A 20,920-nucleotide genomic window follows, 5' to 3' on the forward strand; every position below is an offset into this window, starting at 1 on the left:
GTGTAACGGCGTGAGTCTTATAGGGCAAGAGTTATAGTTTTATTAAAACTGTAGCGTTTAGCAAAGAAACCCACTTTTACTAAACTCAAAACGGTGTAGTTTGTGTTACAAAAAAAACAAAAGGGTGTAGTTTGGAATAACCGCATCGGCTTAGGTGCGGTAGACCGCACCATGCGGTAGCCCAAAACGACCCAGTTTGGGGTCATTTAGGGCAATAAAAAAATAATTTTTTAAAAGAAACAATATAAAATTAATTTAATATTAAAATATTCAATAATTTAAAAAATAAAAATATTAAAAAACTAAAAAACTCCACTGCACATCATCTTCATCTTCTTGTTGCTCCTCTTCTTCTTCTCCAGCACATTCATTTCTTTTCTTCTTTTCTTCTTCTTCTTCATCTCCCCCAATTTGCAGACCCTTTTTTTTTTTTTTCACTACCATTGACCGTTTTTTTTTAAGGCAAGCATAATTTTCCATGCTTCATCCATGGAAAATGACAAAAGCATATAAAATTCATTTTTATATAAAACAGCCATAGACCATTTTTTTTTTAATCCTTAAAGGAAAAAGTGTAAGAGTTGGGGGAGATGAAGAAGAAGAAGAAGAGGAGGCGAAGATGGAGAATTTTTTTGCTCTGATACGAAGCTTTAGGGAAAGTTTTTTGCTATGATAGAAAAGCATATAAAACTACCCCGGCCAGTTATCCAGAAATCAAACAAGAGCAGGCCCCAATAAAACTCACAATCATTCCAAAACCGACATTTTCTTTCCATTCCCCAGCTTTTCTCAGTAACCAAACAGAATATCCACAAACTCAAGCTAAATCCAGAAAATCAATAGAAAAGAAACCTCCAAATTCAATACTCATATGAAATAGGACCCAGAATTTATACCAATTGAAATGGAGTTTTAAGTTTAGAGGCCTCCGGACTCCTGCAATGGTTCACCGGAGCACGCCTACACTGCCCACGGCGCCACCTCTTCCTCTCTCTCTGCCTCTCGGTTCACTCTCTCTCTCCGCCTCCTTCTCTCTCCCTCAAATCTGTTTCTGATTCTCCCTTCTTTTCTTTTTTTTTTAGTTTTTTTTAATATTTTTTAGTTTTTTAATTATTATTGTTTTATAATTTTTAAATTTTAATGAATTTTATATTATTTGTATTTTAAACATAGTTTTTTAAAGCGTTTTCCACTAACCGCAGGCATGCGGTAGTTTTCACTACTGCATGCAAGCCGGGTCCCGGTAAACATCTTTCAATTGACTGCTCAAATTACACATAATTCGAGCAATCTTACAAGTTACAACTATAGGAGATTAACGGTATAGATTTAATTTCATTCACTTGCTATTTCTCATTAAAAAAAAAAAAACTTAAAATTAAATCGAAATTGTTGAAAAAATTACAAAGAGCAACAACAACCCCTTCTTTACTAGGTTGTTCAAATTGTGTGCAATTTGAATAACCAAGTATAGGCAAATCCCGATTCAAAAGCAACAATTCATTAAAAACCATTTAAATGACTTTTTCATATTCGCTAAAATGACTCGCCATGCTATCCCTAGCCATATTTGTGAAAAATGAGGGATTGAATTTTTAAATTTTTTTTTTTTTTTAAAGTAATATTATATAATACATTTTTATCTCACAACTATTCTATAATGTTGACGTGACGTGATAGTCTCAATCAACCATTAATTTTCCTTTAAAAATAAAAATAAAAAAATTAATCCAAAGGTTAGTTGAAAATTTGTAATTGTGACGTCAACATTGTAAGATAGTTGTCAGATAAAAATGTAGTTTTTACCATTAATATTTTATTTATGGGAAATGCTAGGTGTTTTTCTAGTGTTCTCCTAACTGTGATGTAGCTTTTAAAATTACCGTTGAATCATTATTGACTTTTAATCTATTGGTAATTTTAAAAGCTACATTATAGTTGAGAAAACATTAAAAAAACACCAAACGTTTCCCTTTATTTATTGTGCATCAATAGATGGATTATAATCATCTCAATCATTTCATGATTCATATTAAATTTTAATATAAATATTATCACTTAATTTTAAATTTTAAATAACGTGGCACTAAATAAACTATTAAATGCACAAAAATTAAAATTCAAACTATAAAATTAATCCTTTCTATTTTAAATGAAACGGAGAAAATCACATTACCCCGTTTGACTGTTTGCTTACATATGGTCATATGAGCATTATTGAAAAGATATGTGATTTAAACAAACGATAGGCCATTTGCTTATACGAGAAGTTGTTTTTATTAACTATAATTGGCGTGAACAATTGGCAAATTGAAACAAAATGAAGAGAGTAATGCTATAAATCTTTCTAAAATCATCCTAAATGTGATGTTGCTCTTAAAATGACCAATAGATCAAAAGTCAATAAATCACATATTAAGCTTAACAGTGATTTTAAAAGTCACATCACAGTTAGGATGATTTTAGAAGGACTCGTAGCATTACTCAAACGAAAGGTACAACAATTTTGCAACATCGAGGACAATGCCATTTATTCCTTAAAAAAAATTTTACGACGAAGTGAAATATCCTAAAGAGCTCTGAACCATTGAATGCTAAACCCTCTCCTCAGGCTTCCTGTTAAACAGAAATACCTAAAGAACTATAATCTACTGAATGATAAAACCTCTCCTCAAGCTTACTGACTCTCAAAAATAATCTGCTGGTCAGAAAAGGTCTCCAGTCATCCATGGAATCTTGGGTTTGGAATCCTAGCTCCTCTCAGTTAAAGCAAATTAAAACTACTTTTAAAGCTCATGAGTAAGCCTGGGACATTAGCTCTCTATCTATTGATCTTTGGAAAGCTGCGCCCCCAGGTATCTTCAGGGATAATTTTGATGTAGGAGTGAGAAATAATTTCTCAGCAGCTTCAGCAGTTATCAATGATGACAATGGAAGAGTTTTACAGCAGCCAAAACTACTAGGTTAAACACTACAAAAGTCGATATTGGAGAAGCACAGGTAGCTTTATTAGCAGTCAAATCTTGCTCATTCTATGGGATTAATCATCTTATATCCTTCACAGGGATTCCTCTATCATCATTTTGACAATAAAAAATCCAAATCTTATATCCGATTGGAATATTGCCCCTAAAAGCTTGAATGGCAAAAAAGTTGCAGGGCCACAAAATACAGTTGCTACTAGCTAGGCACCATTAAAAAACATTAAGTGTTTACATTCCATGAAGATGAGCAACTTAAACAGACATCTTTATCTATCATTGGCCCATTGGCTGTGAACTAACATTGGCCGAATACATACTAAGCATAATCAGAGTATTTTCCACTTCCTTTTGATAAGAATTGAAAGTGATTAAAACACCAAAAATTTTGAACCAGAATATTAGGGGGAAAAGAAAAATCTATATATTAGTAAACACGTAACAGCAAAAATCTTCTGCATAGGTAGATGAATCCACGATACTAGACCATCAATCACTTTGCTTTTAAAGATCACCGTCTTGTGAAAACTGTAGTGATCTTCTTCACAAACCAGGCAAACTTGTCTGTTAAAAGGGAAACCACTCTACTTCCTGTCAAAGTACACACATCCATGAGCCATGACACAACCACTCAAAAATGTATGCATACAAAGTGAGTCCAAGAACACATCCATGAGCCAACAATCATTCATAAAGGAAAATAGTCAGTGTTTCATGCCAAATGTGCATCCAATCATTCCAACCATAGCAATATAACTTGTTTAGAAAACAGAATACAGATAAATAGATTTAGGTTGTTAATACTTAATCATATGGAAGCTTTCATTCATTTAAAAACAGGAATAACCTGACAAGCTTTTATGTACCAGAGTTTGAGAGGATATAGGATTATCAAACAGTACAAAATGCTAAACTATTAGGAACACTTTGGAGAACAGAATTGCAATCATGATACAAAAAGAATACTTGATCTAGGGTGAACTATTCCTATGTGCCAAAAGGAGAAAAAGTTGCTCGTATAAAACGGAGTTGCAGCATCACCACAAATTTACTGATGAGATACACAATAAAAAGGATAATCAACTGACCTTCTGCTCTTTGCTGTCGGGACAATTAGTCCTCTTTTCTCTAGGCTCTTATACCGGTCCTTTGCAAGGGTGCAACAACCATCATTAGGCTCTTATATCGGGACAATTTTGTGATTTCAACATAATCATCATCAGGCTTGTCTTTATTGAAGGCATGCCAACTAAAGAGCTGAAGTGCTTCATAGTGACCCAATTCCTGCGCCTCGTAAGTTAAAACTTGATGCTTAGTTGGTAAATGTTTATCTCTTCTTGTTGTTATAATGTTTAGGAACTACTTCATATCACAATGCATTAGAGCCCGTTTGATTTACCAATTTCAAAACACAGTTAATAAATATACAAATTTTAAAATATAATTAAGCGTTTAGTAAATAGAAGATATTTAACCATTCAAAACAAGAGCCCTTGAAATATATTACAAAATTAATATAATAAAAAGTTTGAAACTCACTGCTAAGAATCTGTATTCACGTGTTCCAGAAAAAGTTGGATCCAGTTCCTGCAATAGCAAATGCGACATTACTATAGTCAGATGACTCAATAGGTAGAATGTTAAGATGCTGAAATAGGGCCAAATTCAGACCTGATATTGCTCTAATGCGTTGCTAATTGCCACAACATCACCTTTGCAGAGTTGGCAAATGCCAGCATTAAGAAGGTGTCCTTTAACTCCATACTTCAGCAAGTTATTATTCATTGACTGTCGTGCTATCTGTTCATAAATCTCAATCGAATTCGGATATCTGGAGAAATATCACAAACAACTATTCAGGCCCCCATCAATGAAAATGTCACTTCCATAATTATTAAAATGGCTCAAGAATCGGGATTTCTATTGTTGTTGTCACTTTGCATTTTCCTACTATAGAATTTGGGGTAAGTGGGCACATGTGTAGGTGAACTAGGACATATGCAACAATTAATAATAATCTTTTCCAAACTAGAACCTGTATCCAAACAATTGTGCAAAAACTAACAACCATTACAGGAAAATCAAACATATTGAAAAGACAAGTTAATTGCCCGCCTTGTCAAATGAAAACACAATTCTCAACAGTATTTGATTGACAACCTCAGTTTCTCAAGTTAAGTTCTTAGTAGCATTCCAAATGTTCATGTCCTCACCCAAGCCTTTCCAAATATGCATATATAGAATCTTATAGTAATAATAATAATATTTTTTCAACATCTAGTCCAAGCTCAAAAACAAGAGCAAATACAACAACTTAATGTAATTAAATACATCTAGCAAATAAATCTCAGCTGCAGATACTAATAAGTTATAACAGGAGTACAATTTCAAGATGCGTCAGGTTGTGGAAATTTTGGGATCATGTTGAGATATCCACCTGAGATTATACATGTTTCTCATAACAAACAACTTGCAGCAACAAAATTCCATGCACACAAACAGGCAGGATGAGATAGATACAAACTGTGCAAGACAATACTTTGGAAGAACTAATTACAATAACCAGAAGCCATATACTGTGTCAAGAGTAAGATATTTGCAAATAGTTGCTAGCCTTACTGTTCTAGTTCAGCAGCAAATTGTGCGACTTTCTGCTTGCACTCATTGGCAGAAGTTGTTAATTCTTCATTTTGGAAGAAGTCAGCTGACTTTTCAAAGTAAACAATAGCCTGCTCAATGTTGTGTTCGGACTCATACAATTCAGCAATTTCCTGTGCAGGGAAAAAAAAAATCCAAATTCACCAACTGTTTTTTTTTTTTTTTTTTTTTTTTTTTTTTTTTTTTTTTTTGTGATTAAACTACAATGATTTCAAAAATGTATTCCACAAAAACATAGGCATTGTTTGGCAAATGACAGCACACATCCCCATACCCATGGAACTGTAGCTTGACTGAAGGGATGCTGTTGCCCACCTGCTACGCCTGGCATGTTGGAGAACCCAATGGCTGTAAAAGACAAATAAGCCCATATAGTAAATCAACTCTCATTTTTCGCTGGCATGTTGAAGGGACAAAATAGTCATTGTCTACAATGAGAAAGGGGTAAAATAGTATATATTGACAATAAAAGCAGACTGTCAGTATGAGACAGTCTGCTTTTCCTCAATGTCTTCGACGCCCGGTTTGAATCTACAGTGCCGTGGGAAATAGGAACAATGCAAAGGGGTTTAACAAACACCCCCATAGACACCAAGAGCACTCCATAATCAATTTCTTGATTTCTAGAAGGCATGAGACTATTGCAACAAGCAATAGAAATAAAAAGGAACAACATAGTAGTAAAACCCAAAATAGTACACCTCAAAATAACAAACCAAGTAGAAAAATTACTTTCTATGATTATCTCAAATTTCTGACAAAGCCGAGTAAAAAATTTACCTTGAAGTATCTTGCAGCCATGCTGAGCCTTCCAATATCACAAAACAGATTTACTGCCTGATCTAAGCAAGATATGGCCTCTGCATAACGATTTTTTTTTTTAAGTTATAAAGAAGTTTTATCCCACTCAATTGAAAGAGAAACAAACTAGCAGATAATACAAATAGATAGGCAATAAATATAGGCAGACAACTACTTCTACAATTCATATACGGCCCTACATGCAGTAGGAAGGTGATACGTGCAGCTAATGCCAATAGCGGAAAAGGCTGCTATTCTTGGGAAGTTACATAAACAAGTACTTTATAAATTCAAGCACCTATCTTATATATGCAATCTGTACACTATATCTTTTTCATCTTTCACTTTTGATTGGTAAGATTTGTCCACTATATCATCGATTCTCAACAGCACGGTCTATTGCTAAAAGCATGGAATTTGATCATGCCAGACAATTTAAATTGACTAGTGTGAGAGACCAACCAAAGGATGGTCTAGGTACTTTCAAACTTCATGGAGTCATGTTTATAGGAAACGTCATGCATATAAGCCAAAACCATACATACCATTCACAGATGCTTTCTTATAGCAATGAGTAGCATCAACATAAGCTTGGGCAGCTTCATGTTTGCTTTCCAGCTTCATGTTTGTTGTCGTCGATGGAAGTGTTGATTCCGTTCCAACGTAGAACTGCGTATAGATGGGCAGTGAAAGTTTTGCGAGTATCTTCGCCTCTAAAACTCAAGAATACATCCCATCGAGAAATAGAAGAAAATGGGACAGAAAAAGAGGAAGAAGATCTGTAGAAGGCCATGGACGAAGTGGCAAGAGTACTGGTTACTAGAGCAAATTGTGATGGGAATTGCAGAAGCTAGCGCTAGCCATGCATATACATAGCTCCTTAAATGTATAGAAAAAAAAGTCGATGCGGGCCGTGATGCATCATGTGAAAATAATGCAAGTTGGTCACAAACGTCAGTAAAGAAAAATGAGAAACTTGTTGAAAGCTACGTACGTACCAATATTCAAGCTAAACCGCATGCTCTCGAGTCTTCACATCTGATCGCACAAGTGTGTGATATTTGTGCCTACAAATTGCCATGAAACGAAGATGTTTTTTTTTTGTTTTTTGTTTTTATAAGTATGAAACGAAGACGTTGAATTGTCAATCAACTTGACTATCACGAATAATTTAAAGTCATTGTCAAATGCTTGCCAAATTTCAAAAGGCAATAAAACAAAGGTTATATTTAATGTAATTAATATATACTACTATACCCTGCTCCATTTCCCTAGAATGCATAATGAGCGGAATTAGCCGGTGAGAGCACTCCTTCCGGTCTCACCAAATCCATTTTTTGGTTAAATTGACGAGGTAATTTAATCAAAATAGCTTAAATGTACACTTTTCAGCCTTACCCCACTTTAATAAAAAAAATTTGGTGAAGTAAATTGTACTCATCAAACTTAAAATTTACTATTCTCACATAATCATTAAACAAATATATTTTCTCTCTCTCTTCCATTTTGCTTTTCATTTCTCTCTCTTTTTTTCTTCATGGTCCTCTCTCTTTTTTTCTTCATGGTTCTATCAATCATGCTGGCAACCGGCATAGTTGGGCATTCAAAGATCATGGAATGATAGTTTGCTACCAAAGTTTATTTGCAAAAAAAAAAAAATTCAACATATTATCGATCGTTAGGAAAATATTACCGCTAGAATAAATATTATTAAAATTCAACATATTAAAAATATTACCGTTAGAATAAGATAAATATTCTTAAAATAGAACATTAGGAAAATACAAATATTAAAAAATATAAAAGTTAGAAAAAGAATAAATAAATTTTTGAAAAATAATATTTAAATAAAATAGTGAAAGCAGATTATTAAAGTAGTAAGGCTGTTATGAGTGCTCGAAAAAGGTGAGCCGTTAAAATAACCAAAAGTGTACTTTTAGTTATTTTGGTGAATAAAATTTAGTGAGGCTACTAGGAATGCTCTTACTATGAATAATCAACATATTTGTCTTGTGCTTCCCTTTTTTGAATTTGCATTAAGATCCCCTTATGGTTTGTAATAAGCAGGGGTGAAAAGATGCGCGATTAAACCGCTAACCTCTAACTGCAATAATTGCTAACTGTTTTTTAAGACGGTTAGGAAAAATCACCAACTGCCTAACTAGACGGTTATGGTTAGCGGTTTTAGGTTTTGAAAAAACTGCTAACCACCTTTATGTGTGTGTATATATATATATATATAATACATGAAACCGTATGTAGTAGGGTATTATCATATTACAATAAAAACGACGTCTTTTATTTTTTATTTTTTAAAAATAACTATTTAATTTGTTCTTTTAAAATTTTTTTCTTTAAAAAGCAGTTAGTAGTTATTAGAGTTATTAACCAATAACCGTCAGTGAATTGCATAGGTGGCTAGTGAATTTTATTAACCGCATTTTCACCCCTAATAATATGAGGATATGCAACCTAGAACATGACCATGTTGGACGTATGTGTGCCTTGAATCAAGTTGGTGGGCCCTTTTGTGTGTCCATTTCTAAGAAGGAAATGTATTTATTTGATAATAGCGCGCCTAAATGTGCCTTTTCTCTATTAAAATAAGCACTATCATAATTTATTTTATACAAATTCTTGCCTTTTATATTTAAATTGCGAAATATTGTTCAATTATTAAATGTAATGCAAGCTATTGCCTTTGTAGGAAAAAAAAAGAAAAAAGAAAAGAAAAGGGGAATGCAAGTCGTGGCTGTGTGTGTATGTGGAAAGAATTGAAGAAAAAGAAGCCATACTTGTGGGCCGTGTGTGCATGTGGAAAGAATTGAAGAACAAGAAACCAAGCAAAGAGAAAAAGAGGAGAAAGAAGGAGCCATGCGTAGGTGGGAACAAAGGAGAAGCTAACGTAGAATTGTAAACAAAAGAAGAAGGAAATGGTTTAATTTCAACCAATGAAGAACAAGAAAAAGAAAAAGAAGAAGAAGGAAGGAAAGGCAGGCAGAGTCTACCAAGAAGAAGAAGAAGGAAGGAAGAACAGTGGGCTATCATGGCGTCTATTTATTCTAATTATTCAAGCTCTCTCTTTTCATGTCTTTTTATTTATACATTTTCATGTACTTTGATACTATGAGTGGCTAAGTCTCTAGCTAAGGCTAAGTGTGAAGCCTAGTATTTTTATTATGATTTTTTTCAGACTATTGCATGTTGTTTTTCATAAATTAATGACTGAATTTTGGGAATGCTTTTTAATTTAAGAATAATTTCATCTTACAAGTTTATTTTGACTCATTATGATTTTTGTTTATATCAAATGCCTACTTTGTTTGATTTGTTTAATTTAAATTGTCACATTGTTATTAAAAATCAAATTCTCAACAAATTCATGTTCATTCTATTTTATATTTGATTGATGCTTAATTCTTTTATCCTTTGATTATGAGAATTGATTTTTTACCTAGTTGAGTAAAAAAAAATATATGTCTCAAGAATACGTAATAGAATGCTAGGTGGATCCCCAAAGCATTAATGTTTTTCCCAATAATTTTATCAAATCTCACTTTTATTAATTTAGTTTAGTTAATTTCATCCACTAAAAAAAAAAAAAAAAAAAAAGGTCCAATCCACTGAACTTTACCCATTAATTGAACCTTAAAAATCACATGTTTTTCACATGCTAAAGAACACACGACATTTTTTAAAGACCGAATTAGAAATTTTTCTCTACAACCCAATTTATAAGAAATTTATGTTCGAATTTTAAAAGGTTAGCTCTCCAACATGCCCGTTTGTTAGCATGTAAGAAATAATTTTTTTATAATAATGCTATTTAAAAAATATTCATTTTTCACATCCTAACAAACACAACACTTTTAGAGACCAAATTTTTTTTGTCAGGATATTAGAAGGTTAGCTCTCCAACTTTGATAAGGGAAAAGCCAAAGGAAAATAAGTGGCAAGAAGGCGGGATCTATATATATATATACACACATACATGTTTTAAGCAAGGAAGTAAATAAAAAACCCACTTAATTATGTATTTTATAAATTTCAATACAAATGGAGCAACCAACTTAAAAGGAAGTAAAAACCACCAAAAACCTAACACCCACTTGCCATTAGAGCTTTTCAAGAACACATGCCCATGAATGCAGTCCTAGCTGGAATTTTCAGCCATGAAATGTTGAATGATTTGCATCAATACATTTGCTGCATCCGAATTAGGATCAATGGTGAAGAAACCGTGCTGTTTTCCTTCAAACTCCACGTACTTAATCTTTTTTCCCCAATTCTTAAGCCGCATTGCATATTCTGCAGCTCTGTCTCTCAGTAAATCACTTCCTCCAACCACCACCAGGATTGGATCAAAATCCATTGCTTCAAGATTGCTGCTTGACGGCCCAAATGGGTTTACAAGTGGGTGATCAGTCGTGTCTCCGATTGGAATAGATAGCCTCCAATACCTACCCATTTATATATATAAAACAATTTTTTATACCATAATCAAAGAAAGGCAATAATATATATATAAAAATAATAATAATAATAATAAAAACAATTTGAATACGTGGTAGAAAAAAAAAAAAAAAAAACTAATTTTTGCAATCAAAGTTATTTCAATTCTATAACAGTTTACGAAATAAACTCAGAGCCCATTTAGGTTTACGATTTAAAAATAGAAATTTTTAAAATTCGTGATTTGAAAATGTAATTTTAAAAATACAGTTAAGCATATGGTAAAATTGCAAATTTTCTAGAGTATTCATAGCAGTCTCACCAAACTAGTTTTTTTTTTTTCCTGCTATTTTGGTGAGCCAAATTACTAAAAATCATTAAAAAAAAAATCCCACGCAGCCTCAACCAAGTAATGATTTTGATTTGGTGAATGAACAATACTCACTATCACTCACCAAATGAATAAATAATAATAAAATTGTTCTCTCTCCCTCCTTATTCTTTGAAAATAAATTAGAAAAAAAAATACTTAAATAAAATTGTAAAAATTAATTGTTAAAATGGTGAGCCTCTTTTACCAATTTTTTTTTTTTTAAAAAAAAATAATTAACTCTTAAACGATATATTTTTTACAATTTAATTTTAAATTATGCTTTTAATCTACAAAATTGCAATAGCAATGATAGAAACTTGTCAAGAGTCCTACTAAATGGCAGCCTAGTGTAGGACATATATTAAAAAAAAAAAATTAAAAAAAATTTTGTTATTTTTTTTAGTTAAATTTGTATGAGTTAATATTTAGTTTTTAATGCCTTAAAACTTGTTTTTGGATTCAAAATTAAAACTTAGGAGTGAAAGAGTAACCCTTTAGGGATGGTATCACTCAAAAGGAATTCGATCATCCTAAATTTGGTGCTAATGATTTAAATTTAGTATTAATACTTCAAATTTAAATTTTCCTTTAATATTTATCTTCTTCAATTTATAAATAATAATAAAAAAATAAAAATAAAAAAAAGGGTCAAATGTCTGACGTATGAGGCAGCCGTAAATCTCTATTCACCTGTCAATGAGCTCCAAATTCAGAAAGGCATCCTTTGGTCCTTCAGCCTCGCACTTGGTTCTTACTGTGCCACCAAAAAACGGTGCCAGTAAAACATAACCCCTCACCCGAACCGGAGCCAACTCGGGCGACCCGGATCCGAGTCTAACCGCCAAATTGTGAGCGATATTCCCACCCGCCGAGTCGCCCGATATGAAAACGTTACCAAAATCAGCCACCTCAGTCAGCCACGAGTCCGGCTCGTCGGACACGGCTTGGGCCTGGAGCCACTTCACGGCCATGAAGCCGTCCTCGATAGCAGCCGGGAGCCGGCTTTCCGGAGCCATCCGATAGTCGGGAGACACGACCACGGCTCGCAGCTCCGAAGCCAGCCGGAAGCAGTAGTTCTGACAGTTGGGCCAGGCGCGGGAGCCAATGCAAAAGCCGCCTCCGCGGATGTAGTAAAACACAGGGAGCTTGGAGGCGGAAGAGGGTGAGAAATCCGCGGGCTTGTAGAGCCGGAGCTGAAGGTTGTTAACGGCGTCGAAAACGACGTCCTTCCATAGAACGGAGCCGTCGTCGTTGACGGGGACTTCAAAGCTTGGTTTGGAGGAGCGGACGATGGAACCGTCGCTGTAGACGTGGAGGACACCTCGGCAATCGTCGACCACGTGGGGTGGAATAGTGTTGGACATGGTTGTCTATCTGTGTTTGGGATTTGGGAAGGAAGCGAGATGGGTGGTTAAGAAGAAGAAAAAGGAAGCATCTTCTTTTTGTTGTTTTGTAATTGTATGTGGGCTGGTTAAGTGGGACAAGGGTTTGGATCCAAGAATTATTTCCTTATCTTAGTAGCTCATAGATTTGTCTTTATTTAAAAAATTCAAAAAAATTGATCAACACGTGGTATTTAATATCGGACATAAGAGAAATGTTATTTAATATACTGCAATAATGATTGTCATATATTTATGATGATGTGGCATTAAAAATTAATCATTAATATATATATATATATATATATTGCAAGCCTACTTTGATGAAAAAATTGATTTTCACTGCTACGTCATTCCAGTTATGTAGCAATCATATAACAATCTACTATATGACATTACTTCAAGTATAAATTTCCCATCAACTTAGTTGTAAGAATTTCTCAAACTTAAGGTCCGTTTGGAATTGCGATTTAAAAAATTGTGTTTTTAAAATCACTAATTTTTAAAATCGTAAAAGCGTTTGGTAAACCATGTTAAAAAGTACATTTTTATTAAATATTTGTTATGCGAAATCATGATTTGGTTTAAATTTGCACTTTTTTCAAATAAGCACCCCTTAGCCTACTAATTGAAATCGTAGATTTTTTTTTCTTTTTTTTTTTTCTATTTTAGATTAAGTACTTTTTAAATCGCAATGTCAAACGTCTTACGTTTTGTAATATCTTTGAAAAATGCAGATTATTCTTACGAAATCTTAGTCTCTAAAAGTGTCATGCACGTTCTTTAAATATATAAGCATGTAAGAAGCATATGTTATTTGTTAAAGGACACAAATATCCTTCAAACTGGTTTGGAGAAAATTTCCTTCAACCTACTCTAATAAGTGACAAATGTCATTCAACATTTTGTAATTTTAAAAAAATTAATGTTTGGGTTCCTAGATCAGTGCAATAACAATAAATGACTGTTAAAATATTAAAGAACACATGTGAGATACGACATTTGGCACTTATTAGACTAGGTTAAAAGAAATTTCTTCTAAACCAGTTTGGTAAATCGTCACTTATCCCAAAAGTTTAAGATGACTCTTCAAGTACATTACACTTTTATAAACTTTTGTTGGAAGATTTTTAATAAGAAAATGCTAGGTGCTCTCTTATGTTTTCCTAATATTCTCCTGGTCCTACCTGTATATTATTTTCTAAAAAAATAAAAAAGAAACTAACTCTTATATCTCACCTGATTTCTAAAAAATAATACCTATATAAGACCAGAAGAGCACCTAACATTTCCTATTTTAATTAAGAATCAAATTATTTATAAACTTGAGTTCAAGTCGTTAAGATGGCCGTTTGAGTTCATTCATTATTTGTCATATATTTGTTAAAACTTATTCAAGTCTTTATCTATCATAGGACTAACGAATCGAGCTTAAATATAGAAATTAAGAAGGATAACACAGATGGATTTTATCATAATGAATTTTCTTTTCTTTTACTAGCAATGATTTTTTTTTTTTTTTTTTTTTTTTTTTTGCATTAAGAATTAAAAAATAAATAATGGTACCCTATATATATATATATATATATATATATATAAAAGTAATAAACCAGTCTCATTCAAAGTGTAAAGTGCCCATAAACAAAACGTACGAGCATTTCCAGCAAGGCTTTTAAACTAACTTATAAGCTAAATTTAGCAATTTTTGTGTTCCAGCAGACCTTCTAAAATAACAATTTTCCAAAATTTGCTACAATGAACTTTCAAATATGAAAGTTCACTGTAACACCTTCTAAACTTTGTTTAAAAAATAATATTTAAATAAAGTAAATTGTAAAATAGATAGTCTGCTGGAGTTCATTGTGAAAATGTAGTAGCTAAACTAAAAAAGTTGCTGGAGATGATAATCATTAGACGATCATCTAAAATGGAAAGAAAACATTACATCAGAATTTACAACTTTTCACTCCTTCACTTCATTACCAATTTCTAATAAGTTAACAAGGACACTAGACAAAAGGGGTGGGGGGATTCAGCAAAAAAAAAAAAAAAAGGAAAAAAGAAGAAGCAAGGATCTGGACAAGAACAAAAAAATAAAGGCAGGGCAAAATCTTACAGATTGAAAATAGAGGAATCGAGAAAGCAGATAGCAAAAAAAAAATCTCAAACCAATCTCATAGCCGTCTAGAATATCCAGAACCTCCACATTTCTTGCATAAGATCAATCCTACAGAGAGACAATTGATTTTGGATGAGAAGAAAAGTAGAGAGAAGTACAACAAAAACAAATCAAACAATTCTAGAATATGATATAATTTAAGGACATCAACATTTGAGTTTTAAGGCAACAATTAACATCAATCTGCAAGATTTTCATTGCATCTGAATGCAAGGGTTGGTCATTTAAAGCTGAAGGCCATATAAAAAGAAGTAGAAAGATCATTCACCAAAATCCTTGAATGGTTTTATGTCCTAAAATGATCATAATAAGAAAAGCAATAACAAAGACCACATCAAAATGCTCACTATATAACATACCCAACTAACTCATTCAAATTGATAGAGAACTCAAACGGGGAGAATAATTGATATTATTATATTTCCAGAAGTTCCATTTTTTTCAACTTTGTCAGAAGTGTCTGAAATTAGAAAGTATACCTGCACCTTTGCACACCTTACAATCAATCAAGCCCATCTCTTGCTTCATCTTCCCACTGTTACAGAAGACACATTTTGTGCCACCTGCCCATCAAAGAGAACTTTTAGAAACATGATATTCTCCTCCAACACCAAACACAAAATTCATTGGTCACTTTGAGCAGAAAAGGGACACCAGAGGGATGAATCATTTTCAAAACCATAGCTCAATACAAGCAGAAAAGAGACACTAAGGGGAAAAATCATAATGACAATTGATGAACAGGGTAAGCGAAACAATCAAACAATTAATAAATTACAGAACATAAGGCCGTAGAAAATGTTTTGATAAACATCACTTACAATGGACTAGCACTAGCGCGTGGACGCATTCTGTTTGGGCAAATCACATGCACTCTACATATATGGAAAAGTGGGGTGTTTTTGTTTTGAGTTGTTAGTTAATGTTTTTGTTTTGAGAATAGAAATCAAAAGAGAGAAGTTAAGCAATAACCAACAAAGTGAAACATAGTATCGGCTAAGAATCATGTCTCATGAAGCGGAGGTCACTAGTTCGAATCACCATCTCCCTCTTGCGTGGACATATCACAAAAAAAAAAAAAAAAAATGAAACATAGCAGTCCATTGTATACTCTCAACGTTTTTGATAAATCCATCACTACATTTCAATATGCCCAACCACTCAAAATTCTGGTTGTACATTCAACATCCCCCCCCAAAAAAAAAAAAAAAAAAAATTCTTTCACCTCTTTTTCCCCAGGGTGAAAAGAAAGAGGAAGAAAGAAAATAAATGAGCAAAAGACAAAATTTAAATAACAAATTATAAGCGAACTGACAACAATCCCTGAGGCCCACTAGTTCAAGCATCAATAAACTTGATTTATTCTTTCATTTTTAAAGGAATTCAAATGTATAGTTTAATAATCCCTAAATTCTAGCTTTTTGGCAGGTAGAATTTAGAAATGATTCGTACCAAAAAGTATTAAAAAGGGGAGGGAAAAAGAGGAAGAAAAGAAGAAGAAGAAACTTGAAAATAAATTGCTCCACATTTCATTAACTAAAATGGATTTTTCTTTTCTCTATATCAAATGGCTACAATGATTTGAGTTAAAAATTGCACAAATGTATAAATTAAGATGCAGTTCCCAGACATAGTCCAGAATCTTGTGCTACTGCAAAATTTTCCAGACGTACGTATCTCACATTAAGGCTGCTTTGTCCATCTGATAGACAAGTACTCCTTACTTCCAAGCAATGCTCAGCAACGTAAATATCATTATGTTCTCTATAGCAACAGTCATGCTGCTTGTGAAATCATCCCATATCACATGCACAACTTATGAGCATTATCCCAACTTGTGATTTCACAAACATGTAGTCTTCTTTCTTACTTAATTTTCCTCAAACTGATCTTGCTTTGCAAAAACCAAAAACTTATTGTTTTCTTATCAGTATTTTACTTTCCAATTTTCAATTAAAAACTAGGAATATATGCAAGAGAATTTTCATATTATAGCTCATTATAAATTTTCTAAGATGAGTGAAAATGTATTTTAAATAGGCAAGCAAATAAAATTGGTCATACATTGTTCAATGTGAAAAACATAAATGACAAAGAACATAAAATATGATAATATAGTAAAAAATTATAAAGAGAAGATATTTAAAAATTATAAAATATGATAATATTGAATTGTTTATTTATTTCGTCAGTTATATTCTTTAATAGTTTTAACCAATTGTTTTTTTCAACTATCTTTTAATCTTATTTCCTGTGAAGCCCCATGTACACTAAACTCTATACAAAATTGTTTCATACAAGAGAAAGTGCAACAAAAGTGCTTCTGCATCTTCAAGTGTTAATCAGTAGCTCTTCCCTTAATATAAACGACTCTGTTACTATCTCACTGCACATACAACTACATGTTCATGTGATCACAAGTAAGCCACACATCTGAAATTTCAACTTTAAAGTTCTTGCCATTGTCTACAAGTTAAAACTTCTATCATGAAACAAATACATGAACCCCATTGTGTAAAGTTAGATGTGCAAAGCATCCACCAGAATGTATGGTGGGTAAATTTCTCACAAGCCTTTCCGACCTGCTCCATAATTTTTACTGAATCCCCAAACTTATGTTCCAGTATGCTAATTTTTAATTACAGTGACTTTACCAGTATCACTTACACTTTCAATTTATAGCTGGCTAGAAAACTTACCAAAACGCAAACACACAAAATATAATGAAATCAATACCTTGTATATCTATGTAAGATGACTACATATAAACCACTGCCATCTACCCAGGATTGGAAATAAATTTTATATTACCAATTATCACAGTTGGCAAAGTCCAATGGTACAATTAGAACAAAAGACACAGTGCAATGTGGTAAAAACATGGTGTTTACACATATTCAGCCATATAGGAAGAGACAACAGAACCTTGCAAACAAGTCAAGTTCTTTGAAAATCCATGTCAATCAAATAGACTTAAGTCTAGAGAAATAGTTACCATTTCCGGCACAAGGCGCACACGGCACAGGGTCTCCCTGCAAAAATAAAAAATAAAATAAGCATCACTAAATCATCAGAACCCATAAAATACAAGAACTTAAAACTCCGAAATCTCCAAATGAGATAGACCTCCATTTCTTTCGAAGAATAATTTCTTTGAAATACGACCACACTCGAGGAAAATATGTTAGTTTGCAAGTGTGTGTATATATATATATATACGTACATGTAGCCAGCCTAAGAGATTCGATTTCCGGGAAAATATCAAAATTCAATGAAAAGAAACAGAACCCAGAACTGAAATTAAGTAAAAGGAGCAGAAAGTGTTACCTTGAAACCAAGAACAAGAGAAAGAGCAATGGCGGCCAAGACACTGATAGTGGCAAGGAAAGTTTGGGTATCCAAGGGGCTATCAAAGCCGGTGAAGAGCAAAACGGGGTGAACGAAGAGCCTCGTGGGTCGAATGGCTTTGAATAGTCTAGAGGAGCAGCGGGAAAGTGCGGGGATTTCTGGCTTCAATAGGGGTTGGTGTGGAAGAGATGTTGAAGCTGAAGAAGTAGAAGAAGAAGAAGAGGAAGAGAGAGACGCGAGTGGGTGGAAAGAGTAAGAGAGTGTCGCCATGGATAGAAAAAAAGATTATGTGGCGCTTGGCGTTGTGTTCGGTTTTTTCTATTCTCATTCTTTTTTCCTCTGTTTTTTTTTTTTTTTTTTTTTTCTCTTTTTTTTTTTTTTTAAAAAAAATATAAACTTCATATATATATATAAAAAAATTCAAGAACATTGTAGTTTTATTTTCTTTAAGTAGGAAATATAACACAAATAAACAAAAGCAAAGGAACTGATCGAAATGCTAGCATAGTATCTAGTCTTCAATTAAATTTTGTTTCAAGAAATTGTTTTTTTTTTTTTGTAATTTTTTTTTTTTTTTTTTTGGTATTGTTATATATGCAATCACGCACAAGCATGGGTATTGAGTCTATTGACAATTTGAACAAATTGAGCTTAAAACTTTTCTATGGCATGATGTCTACCTACTCTTTCATTGGTATGATTTGGATGTGAATATCTGCATAAAAACGAGTTATAAATTAGATTTTGACCCTTTGGATTACTTAAGAATGATTAATGCAATAGATGTTTGATGGGGCAATTTTCTTTTTTTTTTTCTAAATATTAGAAATTGGATGAAAGAGTCACTCTGAGCCAACATTAAAGAGAGAGTTATGCCTGAAACTCACACCATTGAGAGGAAGTTAGCAGCTACCAGGGCACTATAAGTCTACAAAAGATTAGCTAAGAATTTCACAAAACAAAAAAGATACTTGAATGCAATCAATAGCCATTATATTTAGTTGCAGTAGTAATGATAATCATGACTTCAATGACAACCAAAGTCTAGTTCCATTAACAATAATAAGTATAGATTCAATGACAATCATAATGGTTGTTCCATTTGCGATAATATATACAAGTTCAACAATAACAATATTGAAGTTCAATAGTAATAATCATGTCACATTCAACAATAATAATGATTGGGCGTTCATTAGCAACGACGAATATGCTTTCATCAATAATAGTAGATGAATGTCTGATAATAATGAGAAAAGCGCGCTGCGTGTCCGGCAATAATAGTAGTTGTGTGTTCATTAGTAATGGTAAACTTGCGTCCAAAATCCTTATACTTGTGTAGTAGCAACCTCTCAATGATTTTATTTGTGTCCAAGATTAGCCCCCAACAAGTTTAATTGAGCCATGAGCAAGCGGGTTCTGGCGAGAAAACTCCGTTTTGATGCAATCCAAGTGAATTTTTCCTTTTTGAAGGAAGATGACTCGTGAATAGAAGCCCATCTTTGACATGCATTCCTTTGTGGACCATAAGCCCAATAAAATATGATATACTATCGATCTTTCTTTTTCTTTGTAATGAGTAAAGAAATTCCTTTGTGTCCTGTGTTATTTTTACTATTTCGAAATAAGATTTCCTTATTTTAGTCATACAAGAGAAAGCACCAATCACAGTATGTTTTCAACCATGACCATTCATATAATGACCACTTTCACGAGCCTCTCGAATGAATGGTCTTCCCCATTCATGATGTTGGTCAGCAACTTTGAAGACCATTTTGCCCTTTGTGTAAAAATTCTAGACTTCATAGCTTGTGCTTGTTGTGCAGCCACAGCCGTCCAAGAACATGATGGGCCGAATAAACTCGTGGGCCATAAGATCTATATATTATGATATGGGCCAATGGCCTGATAAGATATAATAATATCTCGGTATAACCTGCCTCATTCGCAATGCAAATCTATTTGGAGCTAGGAGTGTTTTGTATAACATTTTACTTCCAATCAATAATAAAGATCTGGGACCCTTTTGATAAGAATTCCAAGGGCACGAGTGGCCAACAAGTTTGTTATACAAAACCTACAAACATGCTCAGAAACAGCAGCAGCTCAACCATCCCACATCCCCAATTTGCTAAACGCGTCTAACGAACAAAATCACGAAGCAAATGAAGTAAAAATGAGCCACCCTACTATACCCTGTATACATTTACTAGTTCAAAAATCTTGTATATGTACTGTAAAATTACAATGAACCCATGATGAAGGCCACTGAACCTGTCACCCAAGAGGAACCTCCATAAAAGACGGAAGTAAAAGCTCGAAGGGGCTGCATCTTGACAGTAGAAGATACACAATGACTACAAGGAAAGTCCTCCCCGTCAAACTAGGAAGAGAATTACACATCCAACAAAATCAACAACCATACCCAATAGACACCACCACAATGCTAACTTCACTTGTTGCCAAAATGGAGTTCATTTTCACTACTTTTCCCTTTTTTACAGCCAAAAAGGTGTAGAGGGTTTTCTCAACTCAGCCAGTTGCAAAGATGGAATTCCATTACTCTCCTATTATGTCCTAGTTGTAAATTTTTACAGGCTTCTCAAATGCGTGCCGGTTCTGCAAAAATGTGATAGACAATGTCAAACCAGAATCAACACATCCAGCATATACCGTGTCAAAAAATATGGCAGAATAGCAGATTTATCCATGAGAAGCTTCAGCAGAATAATGAACACATCAAGAC

General features: G+C 33.3%; 4 protein-coding genes across 5 annotated transcripts in view; all 4 read right to left on the reverse strand.

The window, feature by feature from the left end:
- Positions 1-4,484: 4,484 nt before the first annotated feature.
- Positions 4,485-7,064, reverse strand: LOC132162865 (alpha-soluble NSF attachment protein-like). Its single transcript, XM_088518731.1, has 7 exons — positions 6,986-7,064; positions 6,420-6,447; positions 6,117-6,277; positions 5,914-5,987; positions 5,601-5,752; positions 4,653-4,812; positions 4,485-4,568 (listed from the first exon to the last, which is right to left on the reverse strand). The coding sequence occupies exons 1-7, from the start codon at positions 7,062-7,064 to the stop codon at positions 4,485-4,487; spliced, it is 738 nt and encodes a 245-aa protein (XP_088374857.1).
- Positions 7,065-10,414: 3,350 nt separating this feature from the next.
- LOC132164488 (strigolactones hydrolase CXE15) lies at positions 10,415-12,694 on the reverse strand. Its single transcript, XM_088519260.1, has 2 exons — positions 11,956-12,694; positions 10,415-10,900 (listed from the first exon to the last, which is right to left on the reverse strand). The coding sequence occupies exons 1-2, from the start codon at positions 12,627-12,629 to the stop codon at positions 10,594-10,596; spliced, it is 981 nt and encodes a 326-aa protein (XP_088375386.1). The 5' UTR covers positions 12,630-12,694; the 3' UTR covers positions 10,415-10,593.
- Positions 12,695-14,571: 1,877 nt separating this feature from the next.
- On the reverse strand, positions 14,572-18,480 carry LOC132164548 (thylakoid lumenal P17.1 protein). The gene is made up of 4 exons (XM_059575081.2): positions 18,154-18,480; positions 17,822-17,858; positions 15,306-15,389; positions 14,572-14,874 (listed from the first exon to the last, which is right to left on the reverse strand). The coding sequence occupies exons 1-4, from the start codon at positions 18,442-18,444 to the stop codon at positions 14,822-14,824; spliced, it is 465 nt and encodes a 154-aa protein (XP_059431064.2). The 5' UTR covers positions 18,445-18,480; the 3' UTR covers positions 14,572-14,821.
- A 1,697-nt stretch (positions 18,481-20,177) lies between these two features.
- Positions 20,178-20,920, reverse strand: part of LOC132162866 (ubiquitin C-terminal hydrolase 12) — a 69,257-nt gene continuing 68,514 nt past the window's right edge. For both annotated transcript variants that reach the window (XM_088519298.1, XM_088519297.1), the window contains one exon: positions 20,178-20,793. In XM_088519298.1, coding sequence (XP_088375424.1) covers positions 20,752-20,793 — 42 coding nt within the window. In that variant the 3' untranslated portion in view covers positions 20,178-20,751. The remainder of the gene's footprint in view (positions 20,794-20,920) is intronic.

Source organism: Corylus avellana, chromosome 8 (genome assembly GCF_965113065.1).
Source record: "Corylus avellana chromosome 8, dhCorAvel1.hap1.2, whole genome shotgun sequence".
Lineage (NCBI taxonomy): Eukaryota > Viridiplantae > Streptophyta > Magnoliopsida > Fagales > Betulaceae > Corylus > Corylus avellana.